This window comes from Myripristis murdjan, chromosome 24 (genome assembly GCF_902150065.1).
Source record: "Myripristis murdjan chromosome 24, fMyrMur1.1, whole genome shotgun sequence".
NCBI classification, from domain to species: Eukaryota; Metazoa; Chordata; class Actinopteri; order Holocentriformes; family Holocentridae; genus Myripristis; species Myripristis murdjan.
Window position 1 is genome coordinate 2,394,500 of NC_044003.1, and position 26,797 is coordinate 2,421,296.

General features: G+C 44.1%; 1 protein-coding gene across 1 annotated transcript in view; it reads right to left on the minus strand.

The window, feature by feature from the left end:
* The window catches only part of LOC115356447 (NLR family CARD domain-containing protein 3-like), a 66,393-nt gene that overhangs the window by 35,370 nt on the left and 4,226 nt on the right, over positions 1-26,797 (minus strand). The window contains exon 2 of the mRNA XM_030047617.1: positions 15,536-17,306. Coding sequence (XP_029903477.1) covers positions 15,536-17,306 — 1,771 coding nt within the window. The remainder of the gene's footprint in view (positions 1-15,535; positions 17,307-26,797) is intronic.

Below are 26,797 nucleotides of genomic sequence, written 5' to 3' on the forward strand. Positions count from 1 at the left end.
ACGATCTGATAAGCAGGACCTGAACCATTTCAGAGCTATCCCCTTTATTCCCACCTGATGCTCCAAACGAGAAATGAGGGTTTCATGGTCAACAGTATCAAAAGCAGCTGTCAGATCTAAAAGCACAAGTCACCACACAGTCATCATAATTTTGTTCAAGCTGTGAAGACAAAGAATGAAAGCATTAGCCTAAATACAGTCCAAACCATGACTTTCTGTTGTGTTTAAATTTATACTTACTTCTTTCTCCAATGTTTTGATTTCCATATCCCGACAGTGTCACGCCGGTCAACAATCCTGCTTCCGGCGCCCCTCTGGCCGCTAGCGGCACCCCTCCAGCAGATGGCACCCTAGGCAAATGTCTATACCGCCTATGCCAAAAGCCGGCTCTGTTTGTGATGATTTCTATATTCTTCATATACCCTGCATTCCAATACTCATACTACCATACTATTTAGTAGGGGAAAAAAAGAATTAGCATGCATATTTCATACTAAACTACATACTTTATAAGGGCAGCTGCAGTATAGGCTATACTAAAAGTAAAAAGTATAAGTATGCGATTTGGAACGCAGGGATAGTTCCATCAGCAGTGTCTGCTCCGCCGCTGAAAATGTCGAGGCTCTCCTTTTCCCCTCCTTTTAAGACAGCTGTATCTTCGTTTCGACACTCGACTGTTCTGGGCTGCTTATGTACCCCGTGGACTTGTTCAGGCATGGCTAGAATTAACGTTGACCTGACGCGGTTGAATCGCGTTAGTGGAACGGGTTGAGGCTTTAGTGAAAGTTGACGCTAATTCAAGCCAGGCTATATCACGTAAGCGCAGCTTTCTTTAGCTGCTTTCATGGAATAGCCCTCCGGTCTCCTGCCCTTTTCCTCTCTTTCATTCCCAACCATGGAGGCCATGCTGTGATTCGGTGGTTTGACTGTTTTTGTCCGTCATCTAAATTGATTATTGTTAGTTATAGGCTTGGTGTGTTTACCTAGTGTGTAAATATAGTTCATTGTAAAAATTGTAAATATTCGTTTGAAAAGGAAACCAAGAGCAGCATCTGGTAGGAAGGAGAAGCCCTTTTTTGTTAACATTTTTCTCCTGTTTCAAATGTAGTGAGTAGGTAAACTGATGTCTTTTGTTTTCATTGTTTTCCCCGTCAGGTAAGGGCAGAGGGGTGTAGCCTACTACGAAGCAGGTTTAGTGGGTTAGCGAGGTATGTTGAGTCTAAAGCAGGGGTGTCAAACTCGTGCCATGGAGGGCCAAGAGGCTGCAGGTTTTCATTCCAACCAACAACTCCACCAGGTGACCTCGAAACAGAGGCGGGACTAATCAGTGAAATCACCTGGTGGAGTTGTTGGTTGGAATGAAAACCTGCAGCCTCTTGGCCCTCCATGGCACGAGTTTGACACCCCTGGTCTAAAGCCAGGCTTTCCTGTATCACAAAGGTGGCTCTCTTTTAACCCGGCTAGATCACCATGGTAACTTAGGCTTAACTCATAACCTGGTCGGGACCAGGTTATGAGTTAAGTTTAACCTCGCCCGGCTATAAAAGCGGCGCTATCTCACCATTTAACTCTTTGGGAGACGGCGTCACCATTCACTGATGACCTGGTGGACCTGGGACCCAGGACTGTCCGTGGCTCATTACGGAGGCAAAGAGGATTTAGGGATCGCGCAGATCCGCTGGCATTTCCTGACCATATTCTCCATGAGCGGTATAGATTTTCATTTGAAGGAATACGCTACACTTTGCTCACTTGTTGAGCCAAGTGTCAGGAATGCCACGGATAGAAGTTGTGCGCTCACAGTAGGGCAAACGGTGTGCGTGGCGCTAATAGTAGCCTATACCTGCATAATGCAGGTATACCAAACGCCACTTATTCCCATTTAGAAAAAAAAAAAAGATTTAACAAAAAAGGAGCAAACAAACATCAACAGAATTCTAGTTAAACTTCAAATGTAACGAACAGTTATCTGAAACTACTAGCCTACTGACAAGGAGCTCTAAGCAGCGTAAATAGTGGTCAAAACTGTCATGTAACCATGGTAACCACCGCCTGCTCCGTCCGACACTGCTAGACTCACCCACACACACCTTCAGTCACCTGACTTAACCTCAGGCTTTACCTCCAATTCCTAGGCAACACTCCCATAAAGCTACTGAAGTTACATATTTCTAAACTAAAAATCATAATACTGAATGAATATAGAGAATATAATGAGTCAGTTGACCGACGCATTCGCTAGGTCAGCAATTTTCTGCCAGCTCTCCTCTCTCGCCTTATTTGCGGCCACAGTGTTGCTCTTAGCGTTAATTTTATTTTTAAAATGTTCATAGCTTTCCATGAGGACAAGCTGCTCCTCTTGTGTGAAATATGCAGCCCGTGAACAGTCCATTTTTCGCGGAAGTAGAATCACATGAGGCCCAAACGCCCCCTTTTCTGTGAGCGCGCACAGAGCACAAAGCTGACAGCCGGACTGAACAAACCTTGATGAGAACCGCCGTCGTGATACCACTTAACTTTGACTGGAGCTTTAGGTTTTGTTGAGCCTGATAGTGAACACAAAGCCTGCCTATGTTGAGCCTCCTTCATAGTAAAGCCCTCTGGGCTATATTTAGTTGTTTTGTTTGTTGTTTTGGGCATATCTTCTCCTGTCCCAAGTCTACTATTAATAAATACGCTGCTCTGTGAACTTCAACCCTGGTATGGTCCTGCATTCTTGGGGATGAGAAGAGCGGGGGCTCTATTCATGTTGTGGCTCCAGGTTCCCCTAGGCCAGGGACATAACACACTACAGGAAGCCAAAACAATGGAATAAAAAATCTGGAATGCTGTCAGTGTCGTCTTGGCAGCTGCTGAAATAAAGTTCAAACTGTTAAGTTATGTGATCTCATCAAATATTTGGGATGTACTATTATTATTTGTTTTTGTTTTATGTATACTCCCATTTATGTGATTTACCACCTGTTCATCTTATGCAATCGTATTGGTGTAATGTCATCACATGACTGTCGTAAACTGTATGTAGTGCACCTTTACGCCCTTTTTTTATATACAAGGAAGTAACCTTACTTAACAGTAATTATAATAATTTAAAAAAAAAACAGTCAGTAGGCCTTTATTAGAAGTCCATTAGTAGTTAGTTTTTCACGAACATGGCATGTCCTTTCGACAACGATCCCGTGGGTGAAGGTGCAGTGTTACTGTGCAGAGAATTAAATATTCGTTAAATATTAAGACTACCTCTTGAAGCTCATCTAGAGAATGCCAATGGAATGGGTTTCCATGGCCGAGCAGCTGCAGCCAAGCCACACATCACCAAGTGCAATGCAAAGCGTCGGATGCAATGGTGTAAAGCACGCCGCCACTGGCCTCTAGAGCAGTGGAGACGCGTTCTCTGGAGTGATGAATCACGCTTTTCCATCTGGCAATCTGATGGACGAGTCTGGGTTTGGAGGTTGCCAGGAGAACGGTACATTTCAGACTGCATTGTGCCGACTGTGAAATTTGGTGGAGGAGGAATTATGGTGTGGGGTTGTTTTTCAGGAGCTGGGCTTGGCCCCTTAGTTCCAGTGAAAGGAACTTTGAATGCTTCAGGATACCAAAACATTTTGGACAATTCCATGCTCCCAACCTTGTGGGAACAGTTTGGAGCGGGCCCCTTCCTCTTCCAACATGACTGTGCACCAGTGCACAAAGCAAGGTCCATAAAGACATGGATGACAGAGTCTGGTGTGGATGAACTTGACTGGCCTGCACAGAGTCCTGACCTGAACCCGATAGAACACCTTTGGGATGAATTAGAGCGGAGACTGAGAGCCAGGCCTTCTCGACCAACATCAGTGTGTGACCTCACCAATGCGCTTTTGGAAGAATGGTCAAAAATTCCTATAAACACTCTCCTCAACCTTGTGGACAGTCTTCCCAGAAGAGTTGAAGCTGTAATAGCTGCAAAAGGTGGACCGACATCATATTGAACTCTATGGGTTAGGAATGGGATGGCACTTCAGTTCATAGTATGAGTAAAGGCAGGTGAGCGAATACTTTTGGTAATATAGTGTATGTTATGTCTATTATGTGATGTTGTGATCACTAATTTTGCAATCTTCATTGTAGTTTTTTTTTTCTTAAGATTGTGAAATCATGTTTTTTCCATGTTTTGACACTAGTCAGTGGCGCCCCCTATTGGTTTGCCATCGGACATGATAATAGAGGTCAAGAGCTTTCCAAAAATGTTGACCCCATGTCTGTGCCATTTTTTGTTGCTGCACTGTAAGCCTTTAAAAGTGATCTTTAAATCTTACTCTAGCCAATCATCACCACTTACGCAGTTGTCTCGCCCCTCCCCTCCTCCCTCACCAAAGAAAAAAAAAAACACCTTTGCAGCTCCTGTGGTGTCTGAGAGCCAAGTTGGATGACAGCTTCAATGAGTAGCTTCAGTAACGCGCCAGTAATGCATGTCGGTAAAGGTAACGGCGTTGTAACGATGGAAATAGTAATCAGTTAGATTACCCATTACTGAAAAAAAAAATAACGCTGTTAGTAACGCCATTTATTTTAACGCCGTTATTCCCATCATTGGTCATATGTCACCTTTGCTGTTTTCCATTCATACTAATGACACCGTGGTGAATTTTAATAATGTTCAACTTTTTAAATATGCTGATGACATGGCCCTGGTTGGGCTAATGTCTTAAAGTATGCCACACACAAGGAGGCCTATTTCAGACAGATCTCTGTTTTGCAGGACTGGTGTCAGGCCCGTTATTTGGAAATTAATGTGGCCAAAACAAAAGAACTTTTAATACAAACAAAAACAAAGGGAGCTATCAGTGTCACTCCTGTCACTCTCAACAACCAGCCTGTGGAGGGAGTGGATCATTTTAAGTACCTTGGCACAATCACTGACAAAACCTTGAGCTTCACTGAGAACTCAGAGAGCATTTTTAAGAGAGCAAATCAGCGACTGTTTTTAATAAGGAAACTAAAGAGCTTTGGTGTAAGTCAGCATGTTCTGGAAATGGCATGTAAAGGCCTGGTAGAAAGTATTTTACAATTCAACATAGCGGCTTGGTTTGGCAATTTGAGTGTGAAGCAGAAAAATAGGCTCTCCAAAATTGTTAACACTGCAGGGAAGGTGGCTGGGAAGCCACAAAAGCAACTCTGTGAAGTGTTTGCAGGAGTCAGGAAGGACAGACAGATATCTGAAGATACTGCACACCCTTTGAATTCAGAGTTTGAATTGCTCCCATCTGGCTGCAGATTCAGGGCTCCAAAGGCAGGCCGCAACATTTATAAGACATCTTTTATTCCTCATGCCACACAAGCACTGAATACGATGTGACCATCACTCATTCTCTGTGGGTTGTGACACTCATCTGCTGCTGCTGTTTCATGTTCATGCACATTTTATCTTCATGTCACTGTACTGTATGTGGTGGGGTGTTTTAATGGTATGCTGTGTGTCAGTTTGCTTGTGTGTGATTTGATGCCTTGGAGAGACCAAAAACAAATTTCCACTAAGGTGGACAATAAAATCAATCAATCTATCCATCTATCATTTGCATAATATTAACAGTATAACAGTAAGATAAGAAAAAAATATTACTACTAATACTAATGACAAAATATAAAGGATATAAATTCTCTACACTCAGAATACCAACACCACTGGTCAACAGGCAGGAATAACAGACAGTGCAGTGCACCTCAAAGCTTATAGGCATAAAGAGGCAGAATTATCAAGGTCACAGTGCCCCCTTGTGGCGACACACGTAATATACAGTAAATTCCACTGACTGAGCGATGTATTTCCATCACTAAACATTTTAAACTGTCTTAATACAGGAAGTAATGCACAGTAGACTGGTAGAATAATACACAGAATAACCCAGACAGTGACTGGCGAGGTGAAAGGAGAATTATTCACTCGGCAGCAACCGACTTATAAAGTTTCCCCCGCAGCGCCGAGGTGCGCTCCTGAGGATTTAAAGTGCGTCACAGTCACACCATGGAGGAAAACCCTTACCAAAAAGAAGTAAACTTCTAGTTTACCTTTCCAAGTGTACTTAAGTGGAGTTTGAGTATACTTTATCAAGTATACTTTCCTTACCAAGTATACTTGTATTTATGTACTAGTAGTGTACTTACATATGTACTAGTTAGTATACTTACAAAGTATACTTATACTAAAAGTACCCTGATTTGGCCCATTTTTGAGTATACTCGGGTAAACTTCAAGGTTACTTTACTTATATATAAGTATACTTAAATTATACTATTTCCTGTACTTGAGTTGTACTATTCTTTAGTTAAAGTAAACCATTCGTATACTCATTAGTGTACTTCAAGTACACTATTGCTTTACTTACTTTGCACTTTTATAAACTTAACCTTCAATGTACTTGAAAATACTTTACTTATACTTGATGCATACTACAACCATACTTGAATTTGTTGATTTTGTTGACCCGGCCGGGGATTGAACCCCCAACCTCCCAGTCTCAGGGCGGACGCTCTACCACTAGGCCACTGAGTTGGCACAATCTACTTTGAATCAAATAGCTGAGTGGAGAGGTATCTCATGTGAATAAACACCTCTTGGAAAAAAATGCACTTTAATGAACGAAGAACTGAAAAATGCGAGGTACTGAATGAAAGTGTTACAGGGTTTGGGCGCCAACCCTGTGAGAGCAAATAGGCATGGCATTCAAAACTTCCCTTACCAAAAAGGAGTATACTCAAGTATACTTATAAGTATACTTTTTATGAACTAAGTATACTTTCTGTGAACTAATACTTAAGTTAGTATACTTTTCAGATTACTTTGAATGTACTATCAGGAATATAAAGTTTAAGTATACTCCAAGTATAACATACTTGATATGCTTTAAGTTTAAGTATATTATCCAATGTTGTACCTGCTTGCAACATGGAGTGTTATTTTACTGTATTAGCTGGCTTGTTGTATAGCTATTTTACACATTGGCTGCTTTGAGGTAGTTGCCATAACACATACACTGTGAGTGAACCTGTAGTGTACTGCTTATGCTTGACTACATTTACACTTAAACACTACTATATTTACGTATATACTGTTTATAGGTTCAAGGTTGCCAGTTGCCACACACAAGTACACAATGCTCAAATCAGAATTCAACTCATACTTAAAGTACCATCCCTCTTTCTTTATAAAACACATTTAAAAACAACAACACTGTGCCAAAGTGCTTTACAATTAAAAAAAAAAAAGAAAGAAAGAAAGAAAGGAAAATACACACTGCACATGAATCATCATATTGTAGTCACGTTCATATACATTCGGCAACATACAAATGATCAACGTCATCAAGTGTTTTGATGACGTTGATCCCTTCCAAACCTTGTGTGTGGCAACTGGCAACCTTGAACCTATAAACAGTATATACATAAATATAGTAGTATTTAAGTGTAAATGTAGTCAAGTATAAGCAGTACACTACAGGTTCACTCACAGTGTATGTGTTATGGCAAAGCAGCCAATGTGTAAAATAGCTATACAACAAGCCAGCTAATACAGTAAAATAACACTCCATGTTGCAAGCAGGTACAACATTTTTATATACTTGTACTAAGTTTTAACTACTATTGGATAATATACTTAAAGTATATCAAGTATGTTATACTTGAATTATACTTAAACTTTGTCTGTGTACTCATCAGTATAAACTAAGTATACTTTTGTTAAGTATATTCCTGATAGTACATTCAAAGTAATCTGAAAAGTATACTTACCTAAGTATTAGTTCACAGAAAGTATACTTAGTTCATAAAAAGTATACTTATAAGTTACTTGAGTATACTCCTTTTTGGTAAGGGAATACAACTAGGAAATATCTTTTTACCTACTGCCGTCTCTATGTAATTATATTAGCAACACAGGCCGATATGTAATATCTAACATCTCAAACAACATTTCAGTTTTCACAGAACTAAGTAAATAAACAACAGGTTGTTACTTAAAGGTCAGGGACTCACAGCGAAGGGAAAATATGATGCACCGAATTCACCTTCACACAAACTCATTACTCTAGCGGGCCAAACTACTAATTATGTATTCAATTAAGGAAAACATGGCCTACATTATATTTTCGGAGCACTCTTTTGTACAGAGACAGTTTCGCAAATCTAGGGTTACCGTCTGAGCAGGAGAGAGACTGGGGGAGGGGCGAGAGAGAGAGATGGTCGAGCAAGGTAGACAGTGAACAGAGAGAGTGAAAGTAGACAAAACAAACGTCTTGTGAAGGTTTTGAACCATAGCAACCAGGAGAAGTTCTCACACACACACACACACACACACACACACACACACACACACACACACACACACACACACACACACACCCCGAGCGGCCTGTCCTCACCTGCAGTGAGAGCGGGGAGTCCAGTGGAGTCCAGCTGCTTCACAGTCTCTGCTCTGCTCTCCTGTTCACTTTCTGACTGCTGAGCACTTTCACACAACTCCCATTAAAAAGAGTCAACTTCCTGTTTCTACACAGCGGCTGCTAACACAGGACACTTTGGAGTCAACTGGACAATCTGCACTTTGAGCACAGAGGGAGCGGCACGGCGGATTCAGAGCAGGACGAGGCTCTGTGTCAGGCGCGACGCAACAGATTGGACTTTGCAGTTTTTCATAACTTATTACCATCAATGGGGAATGAGTCCAAAGTGCATATAAGGCACAAAGGTTCCGATAGCAGAGCAGTTAGTGTCCCCGCCTTCCCTGCAGGAGCCCGTGGGTTAGAATCCCTGCCTGGACCAGAGGGCATCCCTACTTTGTGATTCTTATTATTCTGCCTGTCATTGGCTAGATGACACACAGAGTGGCATTTAGGGTTTCTGTAATTTTCATTTTGTAACCAAGGTGGTATTCTTCTTCTTCTTCTTCTTCTTCTTCTCGTGTTTTTTTTTTTTTTTTTTTTTTTTTTTTGCCATTTTTTAAGCCTTGTTCTAACTTTATGGGATATATATATATATATATATATATATATATATATATATACATATATATATATACCAATTCATTCAGATTCAGATTTAAACAAGGATTTGTGTGGTATACTTTGCCATGACCTTCCTATGTGCAGTTTGGGCTCATTCTCCATTCATGCTGATCGGCACCTCCACTTACTGATCTGAAGTAGATGCCCAAAAGGTTTTACCAATATGGCCGCCAAGTGAACAGACTTGGCCTAAAGGGACGTTGGCCTATTGACCCTAATCAGGCATACAGCCTTTATTGATTATACAGTAACCTGAATGCATTATGTTTTAAGTCTTAACTTTGCCATTATAAGACTCTTAAAAGTCCCCTGAAGCCACTATTTAAGGGGTTGTTTTTCAAAAATGTCTCCTGCGGGAACATACCCCCACACCCCCCAGTCGGCCCGGGCTTAAGCCCCGGATGTCAACAATGTCTGGCACGGCCCCTGGAGGAGAGCCTGACTGTTGAGCCTGATGTGTGAGTTGCATCAGATCAGCTGTGAACACAAAGTGAACAGAGTCTGTTGATTAATGTGCAACTTCACACACACCTCCAGCTCCTCACTAGGCCAGGCCTGCATGGAGGAAAGCTCTGTCCAACAGCAATGCATTTTGTCATAGACTATATTCATGACATGTGATTTTGGAATATGTGTTTCATTTAAGTCACAGATTGTATGTTTGAAGTCCACAGAGAGTTGGGCTGCCCACTATCAAATGAGTCAGTGCATCTCTTGGGGTGGCAGCTTTTCCCCTAGGCTGTTTCTGGGTGATTTATTTCTAATGTTATTTCATGAAACCCTGTAAGTTCAAGTTCAGGTTTATTTAGAGCCTAATATCACTGTAGACAGTCTCAAAGGGCTTTACATGCCCACAAGTTTTCAACAAACTGGGTGACACCCCCTGACTTCATCCTCATAGTGGGTAAGAAAAAAACTCCAAAACCCAGCAGCTGGAGCAGGGAAAAACCGAGAGAGGAGACGCCACACCTGGCCAGACAGGTGGGAGACAAGAGCAGCAGAGGTGGATATTAAAGTCTCCCTGCATCAGGATTTTATCTGCTCTAGCTGTCAGAGATAAAACTCATCCAGAAATTGGCTGCAGGGCTCTAGGGGGCGATAAAGTACCACTATGAGAGATGGTGAGGCAGTGCAGGATCGCTTCATGGAGAGCAACTCAGAGGGAGGAAAGTTGGGTTCGCTGAGGGTGTTGGGACAAAGTTCAGTATTAAGTACACGAGTTGTTAGGGTGCAAACTGGACTCAGTTGCTCAGCCTGATGCTGCTGGATGCAGCTCAGAAATGTGCATGTTGGAGACATGCACATTTCACAGACAGAATTTTCCTGGTTGGGATCAATAAAGTATATCTATCTATCTATCTATCTATCTATCTATCTATCAAAAGCAGCCAGTTCAGACAAAAATTGCCAGGACTGAATTTTTTTCTCAGTCTGACCCAGACTACCTGTCTGATCACATCAGAGCTTTGGAATTAAAAAATGTCCTGTCAATGGTAATAAGACTCATCTTATTGAACATTTACATGATCATTTTTGTTGACTCCATAATAAACTGTAACAATAAAATGTGTTAAAAAGCAGATATGAGATAAAATACACCAAATTATTATTTTTTTAAATAAATAATGTGGAAGCAGTGATTTAATAGGTGATCTATTCTGCAGGTCAGAGATGTTCAGGTGGGTCAGTCCAAAGACATTAAAGAAGGATTTCATTCACCTGGTCAGTGTCAGAAAATACTTATTTGCACTTGTAAACCAGCTTTGCAGTGTGTCAGACAGAAGGCACGTAGAAATAAAAAAAAAATCCCACACACCGTCTCAAACTCACAGCTAGAACTTTATTAAACAAGACGATGTTACAGTCTGCTCAGGATCTTCCTCAGGTGTGAACAGCAGGTGACTGACACGTTCTTATACAGGGCACAGTCACCTGTCAAAGAAATGTGAAGCACCACAGAGGTTTAGTAACAACATTAACAGTATTAACGGAATACACAATCAGATAAATGTCTTGCAGCATTAAAGAATAAAACACTGATTATTTTATGCAGAATACCTTTAACAAGCATAACTTCATAACACTTTTAAACACCTCAATAACATCATCACAAGAGTTTAAAATGAAAAACAATCAATCAACTGAAAATAAAATCTCTGAAATGGAGGTCAATCATTAATTTATTTATTTTGAATTTGTTTTGTTTCACTTTGTAAGTGTGTGTGTGTGTGAGTGTGTTAGCTATGCACACGAGTAGTTTTTTGCAAGTTTAAATCGAGTCTCAAGTCTCTTATGGTTGTAATGAGTGTTTTATATCATCGGCTGCATCGCTGTGTCTAAGCTATTCAAAGCATCTACACCACTAGTATCACTCTTTTTTTAGTTTTATTTTTTTAAGTATTTTACAATAAAAGAATATATATATATATATATATATATATATATATATATAAGTTATGGAAGCTGTTGGGTTCTCTTTGCTTTCTGTTTGAAACAGAAAGCAAACAAACAGAAAGTGTGCACCCACTGTTAGAAAACATGGACTGGATCCCTCCTTCACATAAAACTAAAGCAAAATTTCCAAATTACATTTTATAATCAGACAATTTTGGAAAAAATAGTGTTTAAACAATGTCTCTTTGTGCTGGAAGGTAACAGCATTTGTGAGTCTGGGTTCCTGAAGAATCTCAGCACTGAGACGGCTCCAGGTTACTGATGGCCTCTCATTGGCTGCTGATGGCGGCGTGTGCTGCGTTCTCGTGGTCTTGGCCCTCAGCGCAGAACACGACTGATCACAGCCTCCTGTCACACAGACTGAGGCTCTGGTTGGGGATTTCTGGAACAGCTTCAGAACGACTACCTGTCGGATAGGAGGCTCAGAGTCTCTGTGAATAACTGTGTCTCTCCAGTTTCTCCTGTTACAGTATGGTGTGCCTCAGGGGTCAGTTTTGGGACCAATTTCATTTTCTTTATACATGCTTCCCCTTGGGCAAATTATTCCTAGACATGACGGTTCCTTTTGTTGTTATGCTGATGATACACATGAAGTACCTGCTCGTTTCAACCAGAACTTTCAAGGCTCTTCATGGCATCTGATCTCTTCTCTGACCTCTTAGTACTGAACATGCTGGTACAAACTTTGAGATCCTCGGGCAGACGTCTTTGGTCAGTTCTGGCGGCCCGGCTGAAAGCTAAAGGGGACAGAGCCGTTACGGCCCCGAGGCTCTGGGGTCCTTTCTTAAAACAAACTTTTCTGATTTTACTTGACTTGTAATTTTCTTTGAACTGTTTTTTAAACCCTATGAACCATGCACTTAACACAAAACCCCTTTTTTCCACCATTAAAATACCAAATGTGGACTTGGACACGCACTAAATTCACTGCACCATGCTCTGCAGACTGTCCACACAGATCATAAAAACAGAGCCCCTTGTGTTTTTAGATGTGTTGGTTTCCTGTGCCCTCTTTGTGTCAGTCTCGTTTTAAACAGCCCAGCTTCCCACACCTGCCCTGAGTTAGATCCATCAGCCCTGATTGATCTGTTCCCTCCCCGGATCAGCAGATCCTCTGTTTTCTCCTGTCTTGTGTTTTCTTGTTTCCTCATTCATCTCTGGTGTGTTTCAGTTCTGTGTTCAGTTCTGTCTTTGTCGGTTCATGGTGTGTGTTTGCCTTGCCTGTTTTCAGAGTCTCTGAGTTCCTGTGTTAACCTGCCTTAATTATATTAAATATGTTAAATGCTGCAGGCCTGCCTGGTCTCCTGCATTTGGGTCCTCCTGCTCTGCTGCATGTAACAGAACCTAAAACCTCAAGTCTCAAGTCTCAAGTGACTGTGTGTGCATTTTCAGTCAAAGTGCCACACTCAAATCCCCATCTCTGGTGTGCGTGTGTGTGTGTGTGTGTGTGTGTGTGTGTGTGTGTGTGTGTGTGTGTGTGTGTCTGTGTGTCTGTGTCTGTGTGTGTGTGTTAATCCACACTGAAGGCGACTCTCACTCCTCAAATCTCACAGAGACACTGAGGAGTCATATACCCAAATCTCAAACCCCGGGTACAGAGGCTCAGTGAAGGTGCTGTTGAAGGTGTGGAGGTGGATCAGTGTGTCAGAGGAGACGCTGTAGAAGGACAGAGAGCCAGCAGGCCAGTCCAGATACACTGCCACTCTGTTAGAGGAGGAGGGGGCAGGGATGTCTGTCTGTCTGTTATTGTGTTTGGCAGTGAAACCACGATCATGGCAGATCAGACTCCAGGACTTGTCATTCCTGCCAAGCCCACCCTCATCACTGTTTCCTTTCCTGCTGATTCCTCTGTAAGTCACTGATACATAAACCCTTCCTTTCTTCTCGACCTCCCAGTAGCAGCGACCAGTCAGACCATCACTACACAGGATCTGTGGCCAGAAGTCAAACCTCTCTGGGTGATCAGGATATGGCTGCTGCTCTGTCACTGTTGTCACCTTCCTGCTGTCCTCAGACAGGACGAGGTTTCTGTGAGCTGTGTTTGTGTCCAGTTTGAGTTCACAGGAATCTGATGGAGAGAACAAGACACAACAGACCTGCTGTGGTTATATATAAATATTTAAGGAATAAAAGATTGTCTTTATCATTGGTCATTTTGTTTGGTTGAAGAGAACCAAACAAACAAGCAGCAAACATTCAGCTGCAGCATCTAAACAGCTGAATGTTTGCTGCTTTATGTTCAGGAGTCAAACTAAATCCACACTTACACTTCCTCAGACCTGGTTTCAACCACTGCTCTCCACCATGGTCCACCCTGGAGGAAGAAACAGAGTCAGAGCAGCAGGTTCTCTTTGATGATAGAAACATGGGCAGTAAATAACCTTCCCTATGAAGGATTTAGCAGACGTCACTCATATCCACCTTTAAACATGAAACAATATTCCTCAGCCCTCTGTAAGACATTGGGCCCTATCTTGTGCCACCCGCTATCCGCTGCCACTACCCGCTACCCGCAAATTGCGGATTTAGGAACTTCCGCTATCCCTAAACGGTATCTTGCGCCACCCGCTACCCGCTATCCTTATGCCGACTCCGTCATTTGCGCCTGGAGGTGTGTCCGTGGGCGTGTTTCATGCGCTATCCCTAAAGTTGCTATCTTGCGCACACACTTTAGGGATAGCAGATAGCGGGTGGTCCTGACCAGCCGCTTTGGGCTGTTACGAGAGCGCGCCCAGGCGGCTTCAATGTACGCCCCGACGGAGCCTCACCACGCACACGGTCGGACTGATACCGGGAATGGACTGAGTATATTACTCATATAGAGTGTTTAGAGGAAAGACTGTTTTAATTGGACACTTACGGCAGCACGTTTTATTGTTTTATCATAAGCCAGCAGCTGTGCTATATTTTTATTTTTAATATTTTATTTGCCCAATCTACCTTGTCAATAAATTAGTTTACACATAGTTCCACCTCTGCCTCTTGTGTGTGTGTGTATGGTGTGACCCGGGGATTTTACTCAATCAGTACAATCTTGTGACACGTCCACTTGGACACATGTGGCTCCACCTCCCGAATTAACTCGCCTATAATATATAATATGTATAAAGCCAACTTGCTTTAGCCTCAGTAGAAGCCCTGAGAAAATCTACCTCCCTCTCTCCATCGCGGGTTTAGGATTTAGGATTTAGGATAGCGCAGCCTGCCCTTAAAGGCAATGGCACCTGGCACACTGATTGGTTTAACTGGCGTAACGCCCAAAACACGCCTATGCATAATATAGCGGGTAGCGCAAGTGTTTTGCGGATAGCGGGAGGTGCACAAGATAGCAACTTTTACGGGGGAACGCCTCTTCCTAAATCCTAAATCCGCAAATAACGGGTTTAGGGAGTCTGGCGCAAGATAGGGCCCATTGTGTGTGTCTCTCCATACCTGAGAGCCTCCAGTTTCCAGGTTGGATCCTCCAGTCCAGCAGAGAGCAGCTTCACTCCTGAGTCTCCTGGATGATTGTAGCTCAGGTCCAGCTCTCTCAGATGGGAGGGGTTGGACCTCAGAGCTGAGGCCAGAGAAGCACAGCCTTCCTGTGTGAGCAGACAGCCTGACAGCCTGCACACCATCACAAACACAATCAGTCCACCACATCATCTGCTTTGTGTTTTCACAAAAACCTACACAGGTTAGGAATCTGATCAGTGACATGAAGCTGCATTTAAAACAGGATTGAACTGGTCATGTGTTGAGCAGGTTGAGGAATCCTAACCTGAGAGTCTCCAGTCTGCAGTGTGGACTCTCCAGTCCAGCAGAGAGCAGCTTCACTCCTGAATCCTGCAGCTGGTTGTTACTCAGGTCCAGCTCTCTCAGACTAGAGGACTGGGAGCTGAGAACTGAAGCCAGAGCTGCACAGCTTCTCTCTGACAGATTAAACACACTCAGCCTTAAGAGGAAGTAAAGATAAAAACAATAATATTATACACCTATTTTCTTTTGTCAAGATAACAATATGTTATGTGCTAAATATATCCAGCTATCTATGAACTTACACAGATTTCTTGGAGGCTTTGACCAGTGGCAGCAGCCCCAGAAGAGCCTCCTCTGAAGCAGAGTATTTCTTCAGGTCAAACACCTCCAGATCTTCTTCTGATGTCAGTAAGATGAAGACCAGAGCTGACCATTGAGCAGGGCACAGTTTGACTGTGGAGAGACGTCCTGAACTCAGGTACTGTTGGACCTCCTCCACTAGAGAATGGTCATTCAGCTCATTCAGACAGTGGAACAGGTTGATGCTTCTCTCTGGAGAGGGATTGTCCCTGATCTTCTCCTTGATGAACTGGACTGTTTCCTGATTGGTCTGTGAGCTACTTCCTGTCTGAGTCAGCAGGCCTCGTAGGAGAGTCTGATTGGTCTGTAGTGAAAGACCCAGGAGGAAGCGCAGGAACAAGTCCAGGTGTCCATTTGGACTCTGTAAGGCCTTGTCCACAGCACTCTGGTAGAGGTGTTTTAGTTGGGAGGTTGATTGTCCTTCTGACAGCAGATTGACTCCAGAGTTGATGAATGTCACAAAGACATGAACAGCAGCCAGAAACTCCTGAACGCTCAGATGGACGAAGCAGAAAAGCTTGTCCTGGTACAACCCACGCTCCTCTTTAAAGATCTGTGTGAACACTCCTGAGTACACTGAGGCTGCTCTGATATCAATGCCACACTCTGCCAGGTCTGCTTCATAGAATATCAGGTTGCCTTTCTCCAGCTCCTCAAAAGCCAGTTTTCCCAGAGACAGGATCATCTCCGTGGTCTCTGGAGTCCAGTGTGGATCTGTCTCAGCTCTCCCATGATACTTGACATTCTGCACTTTGGTCTGAACCAGCAGGAAGTGGATGTACATCTCAGTCAGGGTCTTGGGCAGGTCTCCTCCCTCACTGGTTTTCAACACGTCCTCCAGAACTGTAGCAGTGATCCAGCAGAAGACTGGGATGTGGCACATGATGTGGAGGCTTCGTGACGTCTTGATGTGGGAGATGATTCTGCTGGCCTGCTCCTCATCTCTGAATCTCTTCCTGAAGTATTCCTCCTTCTGTGGGTCAGTGAAGCCTCTCACCTCTGTCACCATGCCAACGCACTCAGGAGGGATCTGATTGGCCGCTGAAGGTCGTGTGGTTATCCAGAGGCGAGCAGAGGGAAGCAGGTTCCCCTTGATGAGGTTTGTCAGCAGAACGTCCACTGAGGTGGACTCTGTGACATCAGTCAGGATCTGGTTGTTCTTGAAGTCCAGAGGAAGTCGACACTCATCCAGACCGTCAAAGATCAACACAACCTGGAACTGCTCAAACCTGCTGATTCCTGCTTCTTTGGTCTCAGTGAAGAAGTGATGAAGAAGTTCCACCAAGCTCAACTTTTTCCCTCTCAGCAGGTTCAGCTCTCTGAAAGTGAATGGAAATGTGAAGTGGACATGCTGGTTGGCTTTGTGTTCAGCCCAGTCCAGAGTGAACTTCTGTGTTAAGACTGTTTTCCCAATGCCAGCCACTCCCTTTGTCATCGCTGCTCTGATTGGTTGATCTCTTCCAGGTAAAGGTTTAAAGATGTCTTCACATTTGATTGATGTTTCTGGTCTGGCTGGTTTCCTGGATGCTGTTTCAATCTGTCTGACCTCATGTTCCTCATTGAGCTCTCCACTCTCTCCCTCTGTGATGTACAGCTCTGTGTAGATCTGATTCAGAGGTGTTGGGTTTCCTGCTTTAGCAATCCCCTCAAACACACACTCAAACTTCTTCTTCAGGTTAGATCTGAGTTCATGTTGGCACCCTGCGAGAGTTCCTGAATGAACAAATAACAAATAACATCAACAAATGGATGTTGTATTAAATATGAAACATGTAAGCTTTTCCTAGGAAATGTATCTGTTGGCTCCTTTCAGCTGTCAGCCAAACAACAGTCTTCAAAAACAAAGAGCTGCACATCCTGATCAGGATTTGGGGAGAATAAAGTTCACAGTTTAACAAACAACACAGAGCTGCCTCAGCTGGAGTGCTACTGCTGCTGTCCTGGAGAATTCAGCGGGACGTGACGAGAAAACAGGAGGAACTTTTCACCAGGCAAGCAGGAAGTGGAAAAGCCGCCCACTGAGAAAAACGATAATGTGTAAAAAGTGTCAGAGGCTTATATAACTGAATTAATGGTTTATGGTATTCAGCAGATCTTGACATGAAAAAGTGAACTGCACAGCAGAGTGTAAATATGAATGAAGACCACAAAACGTTGAATTCCTTGATTTACAAAAAGGTTTCAAGGAGCATTAAAGGCCCCGTGGCCTGAAAAATGAAATTTTCATTGTTTTTGCGTGATAGGGAGGGTCTTGGGGCCACATAAACACTGTGTCATGCATTTCACCTGTGATAAATGGAGAAGTGCACACAGCCTGTTTTTTGAAACTGTCCCTGTAAAACAAACGGATTTGCACTTCCTGCAATTTCCTGACGTCAGTCTGTAATCTGACATCAGTGACTCCGCCCACAGCCCACCTTCCCTCCCCAGGTAACCAACTCTCAAGCCAGCCACCTCAGACAGTTTGTTTATGCTCCTCGGTCTACAAGCTACCAAGCTAACGAGCTCAGCCTGTTAGCTTCAACTCCCCGACCAACAAGATACCAAGCTAGCGAACTTAGCCAGTTAGCTTCAACTCCTGGACCAACAAGCTACCAAGCTAGAAAACTTAGCCAGTTAGCTTCAACTCCCCGACCAACAAGCTACCAAGCTAGCGGAATTAGCCAGTACCCCTCCGCTCCCCGGGCAACAAGCTCACAACATATTTGACAATAATAACGTACCATTCTGCAACATCTTGTAATAAACAGATTTGAGGTGGTTCAGTTTCTCCTGCCGTCTGTGGTTCGAGATCATATGGTCGTAAACCATCACGCTCAGGGTCCTGGTTTCACGGGTCCCGCAGGGTTTTAGTCCAAATTTGCTTGTCTGTTGGGCTCATTTCAGCGCTGACTGTTTTAACAACCCGACACAATCAAATCAAATCAAGCTTTATTGTCAGTTAGCTCCACATACAGCAGTAATGCACACAAAATGAAATAGCGTTTCTCACTTGAGATCCCTGAGTGATGGGTAAAGTCAGCCTAGCGTGGATCCCGGCTCTCTTCCCCCTCCTTTGTTTACGTTCGCACCGCTTGCGCAGCCTCCTCTCCCTGGTGATGCCGGTGTAGACACAGGTAAAATCCCGTGCTGGCGTAGTATGTCCACATCAAAGCAGAGTGCCTCAGTTGCAGCATGCTTTACCCTGATGTTTAGTAATGTTTAGTAATCAGACAGCTGCAGCTGATTCAGAATGCTGCCGCCAGAGTCCTTACAAACACCAGGAAACTGGACCATATTACACCGGTCATTAAATCGCTACACTGGCTTCCTGTGAGTCAAAGGATTGATCTACTGGTTCCCTACGAAGCATCCAGACCCCTAAGGTCATCTGGAACTGGTTTGTTGTGCGTTCCAAGAACTAGAACCAAGAAAGGTGAGGCAGCATTCAGTTATTATGCTCCTCACCTGTGGAACAAACTTCCTGTAGATCTGAGGTCTGCTCAATCTGTTAGCTCCTTTAAATCAGGGCTAAAAACACTATTGTTCAATGAAGCATACTCTTAGATTAAATACTTACCTGTTTTATTGCCTGTACCTTTTAACTACGCACTGTTGATTTATGCCTCCTTCGCACTCCAAGGACTACCTGTTGTTTTGCATGCACTTTTTAACTATGCCTTTTATTTTTCTACTTCTTTTCTTATCCTGACTGTTCTAGTGTAAATAGGTTAGTTAGAGTTTCTACTTATAGTGATACCAGAGAAAGTCTGATGCAGGGAAAAGCCCTATGCCAGAGAAAGTCTGATGCCAGAGAAAGTCTGATGCCGTTTTCCTGTCTTCTTGTAGACATAGGCCTAAAGTTCTATAAGGACACAGGGAAAGTTTTGTTATTTTTCATCTCAATTCTATTTCCCTTTTTATTGACTGTTTTTATTGTTTTAAATTGTGTCTTGTTGCTTTTAATGTCTCTGTAAAGCACTTTGAATTACCTTGTGTTGAACTGTGCTATACAAATAAACTTGCCTTGCCTTGCCTAAAGTCTCTCGGCTGTAGGTTATGCAACCTGAGCGTCTGGGTTAAGCAAAACATTCCCTCTCGCTGATCCCTGGAGGGGCCGCTGTGTCCTTGCGCGCCGCCATCACCATAGTAACACAATGCCGGCTTTGTCTGTGGTTCGGGATCGGAGTCGGACTCAAATACGTACGGTTGTATGACATCATGCTCGGCGGTAGCCATGACAATCCTACATAAGATGATAACTCGCTTTCGACAAGTTTTCAAATAGTGCATAAAAGGTAATAATACTTATTCATTTTTTTCACTCCTAGATTTTGCGAGTGCAACTGAAGATTGACATCAGGGTACAAACATTTAGCATTTCAGAACCAATGGATATGTCAGATAGTGTGCTGAAGATCGTTTAGTGTGCATGTGCGACTGTACATGCAGCCTGTTGCAAGCGCTCCTGCTCGTTTTCTAACTTTTTCCTATTTTTTTTTTTTATCTTTTTAACTTACTTACTCGAGTACTTTGTTCCTACTACCTACTAAGCCGTTCCCTCTCCGAACATGCTGGTGGAGAGAGTTTTAGTCTTTTTACTGGCAGTGTGTATACTTTTTACACTCTGCCGGGCGCAGCAAACACACGGCCGCTTTGTTTACACCAGAGAACAGCTGATCGCTATGAAGCCGGCCGGCATAGCGACCAGATCGGCAGACATCCCCAAGGAGATCTGGAGAAGAACACACCAGGGTTGCAGAGGAAAGAAGAACCAGCAGAGAAGAGAAACGAGAAGGAGACAGCGGAGACTTATGGAGAATAAGAGGTACAAACCGAGTCTCCCCACCGTCACCATGGGCAACGTGAGATCGCTGGCTAACAAGATGGATGAGCTAACAGCGCTAGCCAGGAGTCAGTTGGAGTACCGGGAGTGTAGTCTTATGTGCTTTATGGAGACATGGCTGCACCAGGACATCCCCGATGACAACGTCTCCATCAGTGGCTTCCAGACTGTCCGGGCAGACAGGGACTGCACCGGGAGCGGTAAGCGGAAAGGAGGTGGGCTTGCCGTTCTCGTAAACAACAAGTGGTGCAATCCTATGCACATCACTATTAAAGAGCGCATTTGTAGCCCGGACATCAAACTTCTTGCTGTTGGTCTCCATCCATATTATCTGCCGCGGGAGTTTTCTCATGTTGTTATGCTGACTGTGTACATTCCTCCGTCCGCCAACCCGACCACAGCGTCATCCACTCCGCCATAGCCCGGTTACAGACTCAACACCCGAGTGCATTCATTGCCATCTCGGGTGACTTCAACCATGTCACCATGGACAAAACACTACCCAGCTTCACACAGTTTGTGAACTGCCACACCAGGGAGGAGAAGACACTGGACCTGCTGTATCCCAACGTGAAGGATGCATACAGCTCCTCTCCCCTTCCCCCGCTGGGCAGGTCAGACCACAATCTAGTGCACCTCAGACCCTCTTATGTGCCTCTGGTGAAGAGCCAGCCTGCGACCACAAGGACAGTGAGGAGATGGTCAGAGGAGGCTTATGAGACACTGCAGGGGTGTTTTGAGGTCACAGACTGGCAGGCACTCTGTGAGCCGAACGGAGAGGACATAGACGGGCTCACAGAGTGCATCACAGACTACATCAACTTTTGTGTTGACTCCATTGTTCCAGAAGAGACAATAAACTGTTACCCCAACAACAAGCCCTGGGTAACAAAGGACATCAAAGCCATCCTGAACAAAAAGAAGAGGGCATTCAGGGCTGGCAACAAAAAGGAGGTGAGAGATATCCAGAGACACTTGAAATACAAAGTCAGAAAGGCTAAGGAGGAGTACAGGAGGAAGCTGGAGTGGAAACTCCAGCAGAATAACACCAGAGAGGTCTGGAGAGGGATAAGAACAATCACCGGCTTCAGGCCGGCCGGAAATAAAGATACTGAAGGCAGCGTGGAATGGGCCAACAAACTCAATCTGTTCTTTAACAGATTTGATACAGTGGTCCCCGCACCCCCCACGGACTCCACCATCAACACCTCCACCAGCACCTCTATTGTTTGGCCCCTGACGACAGCTACTCCTCTCTCTCCCCCTCCCTCTCCTGACTGCCTCTCATCTTCCTGTGAATGCCCTTCTCTCACCTCCACCCCCACCCATCCACCCCCATCTACAGTGTTCATCACAGCAGAGAATGTTAGAAGACAGCTGGGGAAACTTCACTCTGGCAAGGCTGCGGGCCCTGGCGGTATCAGTCCCCGGGTGCTCAGAGCCTGCGCCCCCCAGCTCTGTGGAGTTCTCCAGTATATCTTCAACATGAGCCTGAGTCTACAGAGGGTCCCCGTGATGTGGAAGACGTCCTGCGTCGTTCCCGTGCCGAAGACGCCGCGCCCCGGCAGCTCCAAAGACTACAGACCGGTGGTGCTGACCTCCCACATTATGAAGACCATGGAGAGACTCATCCTACAGCAGCTCCGGCCTGTGGTCACACCACATCTGGACCCCCTCCAGTTCGCCTACCAGCCCCGACTAGGAGCTGAGGATGCCATCCTCTACCTGCTCGACCGCGTCTACACACACCTGGACGGGGGGCACTGTGAGAGTCATGTTTTTTGACTTCTCCAGTGCCTTCAACACCATCCGTCCGGCCCTACTGAGTGAGAAGATGACGGCGATGCAGGTGGACTCCTCCCTTGTGTCCTGGATTGGGGACTATCTGACAGGCAGACCACAGTATGTGCGCCTGCAACACTGTGTGTCAGACAGAGTGGTCAGCAGCACCGGGGCACCACAGGGGACTGTCCTCTCTCCCTTCCTCTTCACCCTGTACACCAGCGACTTCAACTACCGCACAGAGACCTGTCACCTCCAGAAGTTCTCGGATGACTCAGCAGTAGTTGGATGCATCAGCAAGGGTGATGAGGTGGAGTACAGGACTACTGTGAGCAACTTTGTCACATGGTGTGAGCAGAACCATCTACAGCTCAATGTGACAAAGACCAAGGAACTGGTGGTGGACCTGAGGAGGGCCAAGTTGCCGGTGACCCCTGTTTCCATCCAGGGGGTCAATGTGGACATTGTTGAGGACTACAAGTACCTGGGGGTTCACATTGATAATAAACTGGACTGGAGGAAGAACACTGATGCCCTGTACAAGAAGGGCCAGAGCCGCCTCTTTTTTCTGAGGCGGCTGAGGTCCTTCAACATCTGCAGGACTATGCTCAGGATGTTTTATGAGTCTGTGGTAGCCAGTGCTATCCTCTATGCTGTGGTGTGCTGGGGCAGCAAGCTGAGGGTACCGGACACAAACAGACTCAACAGACTGATCCGCAAGGCCAGCAACGTTGTGGGAGTGAAGATGGACTCTCTGACGGTGGTGTTAGAGAGGAGAATGCTTCACAAGGTGAAAGCCATCCTGGACAATGTGTCCAACCTGCTCCATGACGTATTGGTCAGACACAGGAGTTCTTTCAGCACCAGACTGATTGCACCACGATGCACCACAGAGCGACACAGGAAATCATTCCTGCCTGTGGCCATCAAACTGTACAACTCCCCACTCTGAGTGTCAGACACTCTAAGTCAGTGGGCTGGCCCCCGAAACTAATTCTTGTGCAAATTCCCTCTGTGCAATAATCCATATTCAATACCATACTTATGTGCAATAACCTATAGTGCAATAACTCCTGTCCATGTTTGCACTTGTACATATATTTTTTCTTTCTTTTTATTCTCTCTCTCTCTCTCTCTCTCTCTCTCTCTCTATATATATATATATATATATATTTATATTTATATTCCTTTCTTTATTTTTCTTGACTAATTGCTCTTTTTTACTTTACACTTTGAGTGGGAGTTGTTATTGTAACTAAAAGTAATTTCCCCCTGGGGATCAATAAAGTATTCTGATTCTGATTCTGATTCTGATGTAGTTTGAGGCCCAGCCACTTGGCGGTGCTGTAGCCAACTCAGCTGGCCCAGGACTTTTACTAAAGAAGAAGAAGTTCTGTTACATGTCTGGGCAAGTCTAGTTTTACAGTTGAAGTGAGTTGGTCCACCACTTATGTTCGTGTGTGTGTGTCCAGAGAAACGTGAGTTAATTGCTATTATTACATCTCTGAGAAACGTTAGATAAATATAGTTTTTTGCTGGTTTATGTTTGCAGCTAGGCTGAAGGCTTTTATATTGTATATATTTATGTTATATATTTGTGACTGCCGTTGCATATTTTATACATAGTCTGTTATTTCATCAATGTAAGGCAGGTATCATTATTTCTTTATTGTAAGTAAGCTTTAGTAATTGCTACTTGTATTGTTTATTTCCAGAACCACACAAAACCACAATGTATGTTGATTGAGTTGCAATAAAGTGCAGTAAAGTGACCAATTGCTTCTTGAAGCCTTATTTATATTTAGTCTTGGGGGAACCAGGAAGTGCATTCTAACCGATGCCCACTTCACGATTGTGATTAAGAGAAGCCAGCCTGTGATTATTGAGCCTCTGCAACAGATAGAAAGCACAGAAATGAAGGAGCAGTTTATTCTAATAACTATAATAGGTGCTCACTAAAAATAAAACAGCTTATTTTACCATCCAGTGAAAGCATGATATAATTAAGGCACAAAAAATAAAATTATTTTAAAATCTACCAGCAGCAAACTTTGGGTTGTATTTTCAAAGTCAATTCATTTTATGTTACTTTAAGAGGAAGGGACCTGTCTTGTGTTGCCAGAAGTGGGAATTTTGCACCAAGTTTGGTGCAAAATACCACATACATCCCACATACATCCCAAAAGCCATCGCTGGCTTTTGGGAGGCTTTTGAGAGGGTAGTGCGCGGGCCCGTGACCCTGCCACGTAAAAAGCTCTTGCTACAGAAATCTTAACCAACAAACCAGATGCTGGGAGGAGGACAGAAGCACGTCACGAAACTGAAATGATGACAGATGACAGCCAAATCCAACTGGAAGCTGGCATCTCGAGGGTGGATATCCTCAGACCAAAAACTACACGAAGAGTCGGTTGCTGGAATGTGCGAACACTCTACCAGACAGGGAAACTAGCTCAAGTCATGAAGGAGATGGAAAGCTATAACATCGAGCGATTAGGAGTGAGTGAAACAAGATGGACAGGCAGTGGCACAAGACAGCAACAGGGCACCAGATTCTGGAATGTATTCTGGAAGAACAGACGATCACCATAGTAGAGGTGTGGCCATCATCACTGCAAAACAGGTTCACAAATGCTTATTAGAATGAAAGCCAGTTAATGACAGATTAATCACAGCCAGGTACAACTCCACTTTTGCAAAGCTGACTGTTATAGTCTGCTACGGACCAACAGAGGATTCACTGGATGTGGAAAAAGACACCTTCTATGACCAACTGCAAGAGCTTGTTGATGAAACACTGGCACACGATGTGCTCCTCATCATGGGCGATCTAAATGCAAAGGTCAGATCCAACAACAAGGGAAAAGAGAACACCATGGGGAAGCATGGCCTGGGAGACATAACTCACAATGGAGACAGACTAACATCCTTTTGTCAGGAAAACAGATTAGTGGTAGGAGGAACCATCTTTGAACACAAGAACATCCATAAAGTAACCCGGACATCCCCGGATGGTAAAACAAAGAACCAGATAGACCATATAATTATTAACAACAGATGGAGAAGTAGTCTTCAGGACGTAGTGGTAAGATGAGGAGCAGATGTTGGCAGTGACCACTCATTTGTCATGGCAAAGATAAGGTTAAAACTTAGAAAGACCAAGAAGAGAGACCAAAGGGACCCACCACTAAATATAGGGAAACTAAACGACAACTAAATTACAACTCTACAAAACCACCAGGAACTGGACCTGTAGGCTACCATTTCAATGAAGTTCTCTTCGAAGCTGGAAATAAAGTATTAGGAACCAGAAGGAAACGACATGAGGTCTGGATATCGGAAGAGACGTGGACAAAAATAGATGAAGATTTTAACAACTAAGTCAGGAAGACTGAAGGCCAAGCTACAGCTGCCATATAGTGCATTAGACAAAGAGGTAGAGAAGAGGGCCAGAGCAGATAAGAAAGCATATACTGAAACAATTGCAGAGGAAGCGGAAACAGTGGCTTCACAACAGGACATGGGCACACTCTACAAGTTTACAACAACACTCCACTTCACTTCACTTTATTAATTGTCCTAAAAAGGGCAATTTGGTTTGCAGCAAACTTTGAAAGGACAAAAACACATAAAACACACAGTGCACACTTAGCAGCAGGTGGCAAGTAGCAAGTAGCAAGCATCGACTCACCACAGTAGTACATTTTATAAAGGCACCATTCACATTAAAGTGCATAATAGGTACCGGTAAAATAAATAAGTTAAAGCATAACATGAATACTGACAGATAAACTAGGCGGCAGTATTGCATCTTCAAATATACACCTCAACCCGTTGAACATCAGACAAAAACACAAGGAAACAACAGGTTGGACCAGTGCAAATGCAAATAGCAGCAGCAACACAGAGAGTTAACTCTGCTGATCTCCGCAGCATTTAAAGCCCGGATGGGGATAGGCAAAAAGGAGAACTTGTACCAGTATTTAATGGCCGGGGGGACAATTAGGGGAAGGACTGTAGGAAGCAACTTACCTTATGAGCTGAGGGGATGGATGTCATCCATACGAATGGACTTGGCTTTCGTAAGCACCTGTGTGTTGCACCTGTGACACTGACCAAGGGATTCCAGTCAATCGACATCCCACCCCAAGATGATGAGGAATGGAAAAGTGTTGACAAGAGAAGAAGACCAACTGCGGTGCTGGAAAGAGCATTTTCAAAGAGTACTTAATGGCAATGAACCAGAAACAGAGGCAAACATCATGCCAGCTGAAGAATTGTTGGACACAGAGACTGGGCCACCAAATGTTGAGGAGGTAAAGAGTGCTATAAAGGCACTGAAGAGCGGAAAGGCACCAGGTTTAGATCAAGTCCAGTCAGAAATGCTGAAAGTAGATGAACACCTAACAGCAATGGTCCTTACTGAATTACTTGTATTGGGGACATCTGGACTTCAGAAGAAACACCGCATTCCTGGAAAACAGGTCTCACTGTCAAGATACCAAAGAGGGGAGATTTGTCCAATTGTAACAACTCGAGGGGAATGATGTTGTTGCCAGTCAGCAGTAAAAAAGACGCAGTTGATCCCCTTCTTCGA